Source organism: Corvus brachyrhynchos, unplaced genomic scaffold (genome assembly GCF_000691975.1).
Source record: "Corvus brachyrhynchos isolate BGI_N302 unplaced genomic scaffold, ASM69197v1 scaffold84, whole genome shotgun sequence".
NCBI lineage: Eukaryota > Metazoa > Chordata > Aves > Passeriformes > Corvidae > Corvus > Corvus brachyrhynchos.
The window spans coordinates 7,822-20,098 of record NW_008237434.1 but is presented as its reverse complement, the minus strand read 5'-3'; the positions used below and the strand labels follow the sequence as shown (position 1 = coordinate 20,098).

Genomic DNA, 12,277 nt, shown 5'->3' with positions numbered 1-12,277 from the left:
TTTCTCCGGGAATTCTTGAGGATAACTGTAGAAAAAGAAGAAGAAACATCATAAAGCAACGCACACTTGCAAACCCGCGGCACGAGGACATGGCACAGAACAACAACCAGTTTTCAACGAGTTTTGTGGTTGAAACACCGCTGCAAGTTTTCCTTGAAAATTCTGAAGTCTTTATCTTTGGCTTAAAGGATTTACTCAGTTTTCCTTTTGCCCTTGCAGCTGAGAGAATCCCCAGACACTTCAAGGAAGACTTGAACAAAACCAAATCCAGACTGAGCAGCCTTTTCTAGTAACATACATCTACTCAGGTATCTTAAGGCATAAACACGCACAAAAGCATCTTTAATTTTAGTAAACCTTCTAAATGTTAACATATTTCAGGAAGTTTTGTGCACAAGTAAAACCATTAAGCATATTTTAAAATAAACCAGTAGTTCAATAGGGAAAGGAAAAAAAAAAATCAAAAATAGTGGGTATAGCTGTACAGTAAATTTGCAGAAATCCAAATGAAAATGTATTAATAATTAACCAAAAATATAGAAGTTAACTCATGCCTAAATAAAAATTCCTTTTCAGATAAGGAGATCTCATCTTATGTAATACCTAGAAAAACAAAAAAAAATTTATCATCCCAGAGGGAACACATACTTTTATATACCTATATACCTTTTCTTCAGAGCTAAATCTTTGTATTTCAGAAACAAAAATAATTCCAGGATGGAATTTGATGATACAGACAAATAATCAGGACATAGTTATGTAGAATGGTATTCAAGAAGCATTCATGGACTATGAACTAACTGGCAAATAAAATGCAGCTGCCAAAATCATCCTTATGAACAATGAACAGTAGTAAGGGTATCAGGGTAGTCAGTAAGGAGATGCTGTCAAGAAACAAGCAGAAAAGAAGGGAATGGTCTAGAGATAAGAAACTGAGAAATGCAAACAGATAAAAGGCCAGATCTAAGAAATCCAGTGTAGCAAGTGGTAGTAATACATACAGCCCAACATGTGGGATGTTAAAATCAAAGATGACTACAATGTGCATGTATTTTGTAGCCTGCATGAAAAACAAAACACTGTTAACAGTGAATAATATTACAGGAAATGAGGAAGGAATTAGAAATTAAAATAAGATGTGAAACCATGGGGTCACCCAAGTGAATAGCAAAAGATTCAGTGTCGATATGCTCATAACCACAGGTTCCCTCCCTTTGATATTCCATCAGCCAAAAAAGCATCATTCAGTCAAGAAAAAAGCCAGTAGCACTGTATCTGCAAGTCATCCATACAGTCACAGTTGACTCAATAACCCAGAACGGAAAGCACAGGAACAACAAAAAAATAAAATCCTACTTTCTTAAAAGAGAGGATGGGGGAGAGCTAGTTCCCTAAGCATTTACAGCCCGAATGAAAAGAACCTTCAAATTATAAGACTTTGGGTCACATCTCGTGTCTCCCTTCAGTTAGTGACGCCCTCGCCAGATGATTGTGCTGTCCTTGAAATTGTAAACAAGTGCCACAGGGGCAGAAGCATGCCATGAATGGAATGCTTAGGAGATACCACACAGGAGCGACCACTAGAAAAACACTTTGAAAACAACAATTTGAAAAGAACAGCAAGTACTCTGCTATATCCTAGTTGATAAGAGTTCTAAGTAAAGAGCTTTTTCAAAGAAAATTTTGTAGTGCAAATGAAACTATAGCTAAATCTCTTTAGCTGAATTGCTGACTGAAATTAACACACCATAGAACTCTCTCAAATCATCCTTGATATTAAAACAAAAACACTCACAGCCCTCTGTTTTGCCTGTCATAGCACGTTGCTTAAACAAACTTATGATCTATAAATAGCTTCAGTTATGTTTCAGTTTTCTATTACAGAGCTAAACAACAGAATAGGTAATAAAGCAAAGTCAGCATTGAATTATGCTGTCTTACACCAGCTGAGTATGGTGATAGGGAGCTCATTCATATCCTCAATACATTATATTTCTCATATTTTAATGAATCTCACCAAATGAGAGGTGAAGGCAAGCTCTACCCAACTAGCTTGCAATCAGGTTTCAGAATATTAAGCAATTCAAATGGGACAAATCATTCTGATCCCATTTCTTACTAAATTGTAGCAGTTTTGAGAATGAAAGACTTGAACCCATTTTTTTAAAAATCAGGACCTAGGCAGATTTTTTTAATTGTTAATATGCTTAATGTTTATTAAAAGATTGCAAAAAACTTTAAGTTATCAGTAAGTGACTTTGTAACACATTAAAGCCATGAAGTTCACTTACCTTGCCTTAACATCCTTTATCTTCTTAAGAAGAACTTCCCTTCTTTCTTTTGCTTTCTTGGATAGATTTTCTCCTTTTAGTGTTTGGGAAACAAATGTTTCAACATCTAAATAAAGAAGAAAAATGAACACACCTCAAAAAAAAAATATTGCTGTAATGAGTTTATCCTGATACTACAGTGAAAAAAACAAGAAAATCATTTTCAGCCCTACTCACAGCATAGTTAACAGACATTTTAGATTCTAAATGGGATACATTTGTTCTCTATCTACTCATGCTTAGCACAGCAAATCCTATGGTGACATTTGATTCTTGCACACTTAATTATGCTACGCAAGTCCTAATAAATTGCAGTCCTATAACAATTACTTTCCATCACCTAAAGTAAAAGACAAAGCTAAAACATGGAAATAGCCTTTATGCATATATTACTGCCACGTTATTTCAGAAGTTCAAGTTCCAAAGATGGTTGTGTAATTTATTATTTCAGCAGTAACACTTACCCAGATACTAATACAGCTCACTTAGTGGTTACAGTATTCTCAAGTGTTCTCACATTGCCTCTGAAATCACTGACTGACTAAAGATTCATATCTAAAGCAATCCTGAAAACAATTAGGCAGGCACAATAACCATATCAAAGGAGTCAAGCTCAACAGTGTAGTTGAAATTAAGCACACCTGCACTTGTAGAACCACAAACTAAGGCTCCAGCCTGCACTGTAAGTTTTAATCCTTATAATACTTTTATACAATCATGTAGAAACAAAGCATTCCATAAAAGGTACCAGTTATTTTAATATAGCAAATATCCATTCCATAGGATAAAAAGAATGTAATGTCTGAGCATTTGTGGGAGTGTAACTCCCCCAGCAGCATGTTTTCTTGGTTAACTAAACAATGGTAAAAAGCAACTCTAAAAGTTTCTCATAGTTACCAATCAGTATACAATTATCCCAAAAGCAGAAAAGTAGAAATACAACCAAAAAATCCTGCTTGTTAACATAAATGTCTCACCTGTATGGGTAACAATTGCTCATTGAATATGAGAAAGCATTTGTAGGTAACAAAACACCTTCTCACAGTGCCTGCCCACCTCCATACACAGACACACACGTGTATATATACCTTGGCTCACTCTGTATAGATGCAAATGCATATGGTTAGTACTATTTTAATCCTCTAACTTTTCCAATCAGATGAGACATTCCATTTTAATACAGAAACATAAATAACAGCCAATTAAGTACTCAACTGTCTGCATGCAAAAGTTTACATGAATATTTACTGCAGATTTCCTAAATGAAAAACTTAATTGTCTGCTTTTTTCTTTATAAAACAGAAACATATCACAATTTGTATTACAGGCTGCAAGAAAACAAGTCAAAAGTTACTCTTTGAGAACATTAGCATAGCTATTACAAAGATGTTGTTCTTTACAAATAATTTACTAGATTATTTTTTAGATGTTTAGATTATTATCCTCACAGAGTGTGGCAAAAACATTCATTTTTTACAGTATTTTAGATTTCTGAAGAATTATATTGATCCCCCTCCCCATAAGACAGAGAATCTTCCCCATTACATTTTCCAAAGCAATCCTGAATGGAGGAGACCACTCAGTTCTATGGCATTCCTTCTTTGAAAGGACAGAAGGAAAGGCACTTAACATGTATTAATGAATCCTCCAGACATGCCCCCAACAGCCCCTTTACTGTACACCAAGTATGCCTACAAAGATTTTGTCCAAACCCTTAGAAAAACTACACATCTTCGTGAATTCCAATGTTTGGAATTGCCAATCAAGCTGGCAGACGAGAACCCACAAAATTCAATGATATTGACCAACTACAAAACTAAGATTAAAAAAACTGATACTTTTACTATTCAGAGCAAAAATCAAAATCATCAACAGCTTTTCTCTCAATAAAACCTAACAGGATTTTCCAGTACAAAATAAGCTTTCACTTGGAAAGGGACAGCCTGATAAAATATTTATTTCTCCATACTTTTACATATTTATTTTAAAAATTAGATAGCAGCTTCAAAGTTCTACCTAGGCACCAATATGCAAAAATTTAGAGGAATTAGTCATGTTTGTAAATCAGGAGCAATACTTGCACAATAACCTTTGGACACTAATTAATCACAAATCTTGGCTTCAGGAGTCTTCATTTAAAGTCAGTGGGTTTCCTTACTTCTTGGAAAAGCTCAGCCCAGGTGAGAATTCTGCCATCCCAGATTTTGACTGACTATCAAAGCTTTATTCAAAAACAAATGTTGAAATAACACAATCAAGGAGTATGTGGGGACTGGAAACCAAGCTGGTTATTATAAACAAGGCTTAAAATACACTGTAGATACAAAAATTTGAGGACTAACTATATTGCTGACAGATTTTGTTCTTTTCCAGAAAACCTTGGACTTCAAAAGCAGAAATAATAGAGAATTTTCAACCATGGAAGGACAGGGCAGAGTAGATGCTGCATTTACTCTCAGTATAAGTAGAGTTGGAGGAGAGAGGCAGAAAGAGCATATACAAGTTTGTCATTTCTAAACAGCAGTAGTTACAGAAGACTTCCCTGGGATGGCTTCCCTCTCACACAAATATGTGAAACAAGTTCTCCAAGCTTAGGCGTATCCACAATCAGGGTGCACTGTTCTCAACATGGAACACTATTACTTCCATATGTCCAGAGACACCATATAGCTTGATTCATCACAACCCCAACATATGAAGACAGACCTGATATACGCATGATGCTAAAGAAGCAGTTTACTTGAAAATTACATTTTTATCATAGATTTTTCTTATCTACTCACAATTACACAGTATGTTATATATCTTTTTCTAATCTGCTGCTGTAAATCCATCCAGGATGCACCAGATGCGCAAGATGAGTAACAGCCTAAGCTTCTCTGGACAAGAAGTCAGCAAGTCATCCAAGTTATGATCGTCTCATCACTACCTGTACTTCCACACTGTGGAGGAATACTGACTGCCTTAACATAAGAAAATGTTCCTGTAATTTCTCTGACCTTCCACGAAGTGATTTACCTAGGAATTAGAACAGAACTTGGGACTTCAGTACAACAGATCCAAGTTTCATACAGTAAACTTCAAAGAGAAGCAGCAAAATTTACCCATTTCTCACCACTGTTCTAGTCACTTACTTGCTCTCCCCTCTCCAGGATGATCCACAACTTGTTCTCTCCTGTACTAGTTTAATGCTACTCAGAAAACGAAACTACTAGTCACAAGCACTTGAGTGTAGACCTGTTTCATGCTTCAGCAGCAGCCGATCCATCAAGGAATTGAAAAAGGAATAAAAGAGAAACTCCAAAAAGAAAACATCTTTGAAGAGATTTCTGGTCTAAAAGCACTTTAACTAATCCGTTACCCCACAGCAAAAAAAAAAAAAAAAAACAAATTACATATTTCCATAAATTGTTCCTAACAAACTGAGCAGCTGTTTAGTATCACACATTGCAGACACTTAGCTGTTCCCACTAAAAACACGAAAATATAAAAAAAATAAAATTTAAAAAAAAAAGGAAAAAAAAGGGGAGAAAAAACCTAAACCAAATAAACAAAAACAAAACTAAGAAAAATACACCGTGGAAACCTATTTAACACCTCTTTTCTTAAGCTTGTATGTTAGACTGCTTGATAGCTTAATTACCCATACTTGTTGCTCAGTTTCTTAAAGCCCATGATGCTAAATTTGTTTGCACCATACCCCAGAGAAATTGTTTGCCTGCAGGCATGAACAAAAGCCACCAAACTGAAAGGTCCAATTGATACAATTCACTCACAAATTGCTCTGCCAATACAGGTTACAAACTGACGGAAAAGGGAAGTCACACCACAGTCTAGCTCTGTCCACTTCAACCAGCTCATACAGCTCAAAACTTAAGTGCCAGTTCACAGAACAGTCAAAAGCTAAAAGCCATTTTTATTTCATTTTCATCTACAGTCCTTTCACAATGAGGAAAGTTAAGATTTATTTTGCATTTCATTGTTAAAACAGTTTATGGTTCTCTTTACTTCAATGATTATAAACAGACAACACTGCAAGATTTTCATTGTTTTAAAATCTTTGGAGTTATTTTCTTTAATGAAGGCTGAAACCACACAGATGGAATTTTTCAAGAACATTGTAAATTTCTAGCCCAAAGCAAGTGCTGTGTTAAAGAGTGCTTAAGCATGACAAATCATAGCACATTTGTTGTTTACAGGGTTTAATACTGTAAATATAAGTCACACTTAATAAACAAACATACTTAGGACAGCACTACCTCTATTTTGTGTCAGGGCGGGCCAAGCAGATTCCCACAGAGCCACTCAAAAGACTATGTGCTGGGTCATTCTTTCTCCCCTCCTCCAGCAGACAACCAAAATGTTATCCAATCACATTATCAAGAAGTTAATCACTCCATCATGGACACATCAACTGATGAGTTGACACCATTCAAATGACAAGAGAATAATCAGGAAGTGGCAATAAGGTAGGAGTGTTTCCACACCCACGGCGGGGCCCGCGAACAGCTCTGCCTCCATGGCCCACGGAGAATGCAGGCGCGTTGGGAGGCTGGGCACGCACCCATCGTATGACGAGGGACACTTGCATGGGACAGCCGGGCAGATGTGCTACCACTCGCACAAGAAGGCAGCGGCAGGGCAGCAGAACAACTGCTCCAGCCACCAGCCTTTTCCCATCTCTCTCCTCCACCTCAAGGACTCAGAGAGCCAGCAGGCGGCTGCCAGCCAGAAGATTTGGGACAGCAGGCCAGAGAATTTTGGGAGATGGCTGCAAGCTAGGCACATTTATTACACACACACTGTCCAAAGGTGATGAATATTAAACAGATTGCCATGTATCTTTCAGCTTTACACGGGCTGGCATTAGAAAGCAATTAATTAAGTTGATTTCAAAGTTTTCATGTGATTCATTAATAGGGAACAAGTCTGAAGACAAACTCTCAAGCAATATTTGTCACTGCCTGTTCTCTTAAATAAAGAAATACTGGAGGATTTTGCTTTTGCTCTCCCCCTGCCTTCACAACTATATTTTAAAGTCTCTCTCCAGAGTTTGCTAAATTGCCTTTTAAATATATATACACTTAATCAGAAACAGAACACATGATGTAAAATAAAAGTGACTGAACTTCAAGATGTCTAAAAATACTACATTTATCCAGCCTAACAAGAAGGTAAGCATTCCTTTTAGTGCAAAGCCCTGGAAAGGACTGCCTTTAAAAACTGCTGTACCTTAAATCCCCAGAAGCAAGGTTAAGTTGCTGTGTTGACATATACAAAGTAAGTATCATGAAAAATGTTGACACTCAACAGTTTTATTAGTGATTTTAAAAGCAGAAGTATACACAAACTGCTAAGACTCCTCAAATGAAGTAAATAGATAAGGCATCTCTTTTAAAACATTAAAAAAGAAATTATAATCAAGGACTATATATATATAGCTACATATCTATCTCTAATCTCATTGGTTGAGTAGTTGTGTATCCTCTCTCTACATTAAAGAGGTGAGAAAAGATGAAGCTGTAACATATTAAGCATATAATGAAAAAAAAACCACACCAGTACAAATCATAATCAAGTTACAAAGTGATTCCAAATGAATGATAATAAAAAATGTTAAGGATTAACCTAAAGATTTACACTGTATGCCACATTATGCTGTGTCTATTGTGGTTTGTTGACATATGATTATGAAAGAAACGTAAACCCAGTCAGATGAAAAAGATAGACTCCATGTTAATTGAAAAAGACAAACTAAGTGAATAATGAGTATATAAAAAATAGCCTATGCCATTTTTATCACCCATATATGACACTTATTCCCAAATTTATGGCAGAGACAATTGAACTATGTTTCAAATCACTGGAGGTTATTTCTTACCAGGAATCCCTCTGTGCATTTTTTTCACCTCACTGTTTCTAATCTTATTCCATTACTATTGAAATATATACATACTACCAAAGCTGTAAATACACGTCTACTTAAAAGATGTCTACAATAATCACCCTGGTTTATCTTGTACAGATGGATTCTTCACCAAGAAGTGGCATTTGTAAAAGCCTTGGAAACATGGAAATGATTCTTTAAAAAAAGAGTAAAGTTTTAAAAACCAGCATGCTTTTAAATTTGAACCAACCAATAAAGAAGAGCTACACTGTACCTAGAAGGCTTTTTCTACGACAGGCATGTAAGGAGCAAGTCCAGGAACAGCTGACATGGAAGATGAAGATGGACAGTTCGTATTTTGGGGATCAGGGGTAAATATAACCAGCATAGTCCAAAAATAAAAAGTAAGCAACTCATGCACTGGATCCAGTGTCTTGTAGTTTTCTTGCCTTGCCCTTTTCTGCAAGCTGTTTCCAAGATGCAACTAAACAAGTAGGTAAACAATATTATTTGAAGAAAAAAATAAGAGGAGTCACACAGAGAAAGGTGATTTGGACAATATAACTAAGCATTTAAACAAACTGAATAATACCTGGGTAGAAATGACCTCTATGGCAATAACATTGGGTTTTATTTAGTTTTGGGGTTTTGTTTAACAGAACAAGGAAAATGGTATTAGGATGGGATATAAGGTTCCATATAAACTAGAGAAAATTTTATCCTATTTTCACAGCAAAAGTATTTGTAACTTTTAAAATATGAATACAGAAGATTCAAACAAGAAATACTGCCAAGTGTGAAAGGAAAATTGAACAAAAGACAAAGCAATAGCACCCATACTATAGTCACAGGTGTCATGAACAGGGGAAAAGATATCATGATCTATTTATATCTAATGATCATGACACCATCAAAAACCGTGAAAAAATAAAGAAGTCTTACCTCCAACTAAATCTTTATTACTGAAAAAAACTCAAGAATTTTTTTTCCAATCAAGGTGACTGAAGCAACCAGTCTGGCTTACATTACGGAAGAAATAATATGCCTTTGGGGAAGAAGCAGCCTCCAAACTCCTTCTCGGCTATGAAGAAGCCAAAACTTAGATAGGAAAAATAGAAATGAGCAGGCTTTCAACAAACTTGTAACCAGCAATAATTCGAGGGGACAAAAAAATAGTAACATTCCACTTTGCCAAACGCCCACAAAAATATCACATAAACACAACAGAGGATGCCTTTGCAAAAGAAGAAAAAGCAGAGCTGGGCTTTCTTCACTAAATTCCACGGTCTCAAGCATAATTTGGAAGTGCAGGGACATGGGCGGGGAATTAAGAAGTTACATACACTACCACACACCTATGAGGTGCAAACAAGGAGATAAGGGAGCAACAAAGTTACTTGCTCCTCCTACCAGGAGGTCAACTCATGACCAGAGGACCCTGTTTCTGTCTCCAGTGTCTCCCTCCCACCACTTGAACAAGTCAGAGAAGACAGGATGGAATTGTGCAATCCCAATAATCCTCTGCAATGAGCCTATTGCCACACTGACCTTTCCCCTTCAGCTTTACAGAAACAGCTTCCTCCTGTTTCCAGCTAATGCAGTTAGCCCTGAGCTCAAGCTGTGCTTCTGCCTGGAACATTTCAGCGCCACTGATATGCAACTATAATGACCCTGCCAGCATGTGTGACAGAATTTGTCTTTGTGTTAAAGATATAATATTGTTTAGGTTCAATGTAAAGCACTCACAAGTCAGAAAGTTTCCTGTGCAACTTTAATTCATCCCCTGGTGTGTTTATTCCCATTATCACCATGTTTAACTACAGGAGCACTTAGCATGTTTTCCAGTAGGACTCCTACTTATTCAGCATAGTGGGTGGACATACTCCAACCATCAATCAAGGGTAAGCAGGGATAAGAAAATCCACGATTGTTCCTCCACTTGTTGAAGAAGTTGGAAATCATAGGCAAAAAGGCCAAGAAAAGGAGGAGGAGCAGAAGAGCACAGTATTTATGAGATTTTGCACCTGTGAGGGCCTCTCTGCTATGTAACATCAGGCTAAAATACGGTGCTTGTCGCTAGCCATTAGCTGCACATTCTCAACTGAACCTGTTTTGAAGTACCTGGCACTTGTAATGGCCACTGAATATAGACATCCAACTCATATTATTTTCTGGAGAAACCAGCACAGCATGGAGGCAGGTGAATTTGAATTCTAATTCTGTTCCACCATTGATTATTTTTTGCGACCCCAATCACATCTTATTACACTAATTTTACCAGTGGGAAAATAATACTCCCTCATCTCAAAGAGGTACTGGATCAATAACTGTGAGCCATTAAAATAACACATTAAGAAGCACCCTCCAAGAAGAGCATGCAGAAATTAATAACTATGTACTCACTGTGGTCTTTGTATTGTGTAACAGTTTCTTAATGAATAGTAAAGATATTACAGAGCTCCCTTCCCTCCTCTATTACCATACATCTTCACTACAGGAATAGTTTGAGAAAAAAAAAAAAGCAGAAGCCTACATAAAAGATTGTCAGATCCTACACATACCAGTGGAAGAATTGCTCATACAGCCTGGATTACTCTCATTTCTAACTTTCATGCACTTGACTGATAACCTTTAAAAACAGGGCTTAACACAAACTGTAAAAAGTAATGCCGTATTTTATTTTTCAAAAATAAGCAAGTTATTTAACATTGTATAACCATACTGAAAGTAACAACTAAAAGCTGCAAACTATTAGTTACTACTAGTAATAACAAAACAAATGTTTAAAGATCATTGGTAAATCATTCCATTGTCTTCTTAACTTCAGTTCTATAGACAGCACAAAAGAAACCATCTTGTTTTTTTCCAGAAAAGCTGAAGCTGTACACACTGTACAAAGATTAGATACCTGTATATAACTTAGGCTGCTGATCATATATACATATACATAACCCTCTAAAAGTACATATACATAACCCTCTTGAGAAAAAGTAGGTGTTCTCAGTTTCACTTCAAAATACAAACTTTTGTGTCTCTCTTCCATGGCAGACTGGATAAAGATGGGGAGAAGGAAGGACAAGTTGTGTAAATGAGGTACCATGACTGAGAAAGAAATCACAGTCTCAAATGATTCCATCTGCATCACATCTTTCCCCTCAAAAAAAAATTCTTAAAGCCCTTAAAACATTGAAGAGTTTCAAGATGAGCTTCACTCAGTGAAACTAGCACCAAAACAAACATACAGGCTCCTCATCTGACCATGAGTTCCAGAATTCAGTATCGCCACAGAAAATACCAAGATTTGGAAAGGCTCTCTGAAGGTAATATTTATTTTTTCTAAATGAATAAGAATCCATTCCTCCATATGAAATCATGAGAAGCCTTCCTTTTTTTTTTTTTCTGGTGGCCTTTTTGGCCACACAAATTTTAACTACAGATAGTATGATATGCTAGTAACAGTTAGAAACTGCAGTTAGAAAACACTTAAGGCAGTTGGCAGAAGATGAGATGTGGTGAGAGCAATATATTTCAAGCATTAGCTCTTACAGTCAAAGTGTTAAAAAAAAGAATAGTCTGTGGAGGTGATGAGCTGCACTAAACTCTAGTAGGTGCCCAGCCATGTAATTGAGTGCTTGGCCTCAGAAGGAAGATTTCAAAAAGCATGGGTAATTTGAATGGCAAAGTCTGAGCTACACAAGTTCCTGTGGCAGAAACAGAAGTTCTCAAAAGAAAGAGAGTCCCACTGACATTGAAATGGCTTCAGGATAGCAAACTTTTCGATAACGATACCAGAAAAGCCAACCTTTAAGTATACAATTTATTTTAATTAACAAAAACAACAAAAAAATTTAAATACGAGTTCTTGAAGGTAAAAGATAACCACCCGTATTCGAAATTCTGTTCTAACACTATAACCTTTCACGGTGAGAAATCATCCCATGCCTACGCTCCAACGCATCCTGAGAGTGTGGACAGTCACGGTCGGAGGTGTGTGACTGATATGACAATACGCCAGCAATTCAGTAACCCTTTCGTCCGCTCCTCAGCTGTTCAGCGGGGA

General features: G+C 36.6%; 1 protein-coding gene across 1 annotated transcript in view; it reads right to left on the bottom strand.

The window, feature by feature from the left end:
- SKAP2 (src kinase associated phosphoprotein 2) overlaps window positions 1–12,277 on the bottom strand; it is a 119,973-nt gene that overhangs the window by 106,586 nt on the left and 1,110 nt on the right. The window contains exons 2-3 of the mRNA XM_017731163.1: window positions 2,292–2,397; window positions 2–25 (exon numbers count right to left, since the gene is read on the bottom strand). Of these exons, the coding sequence (XP_017586652.1) occupies window positions 2–25; window positions 2,292–2,397 (130 nt within the window). The remainder of the gene's footprint in view (window position 1; window positions 26–2,291; window positions 2,398–12,277) is intronic.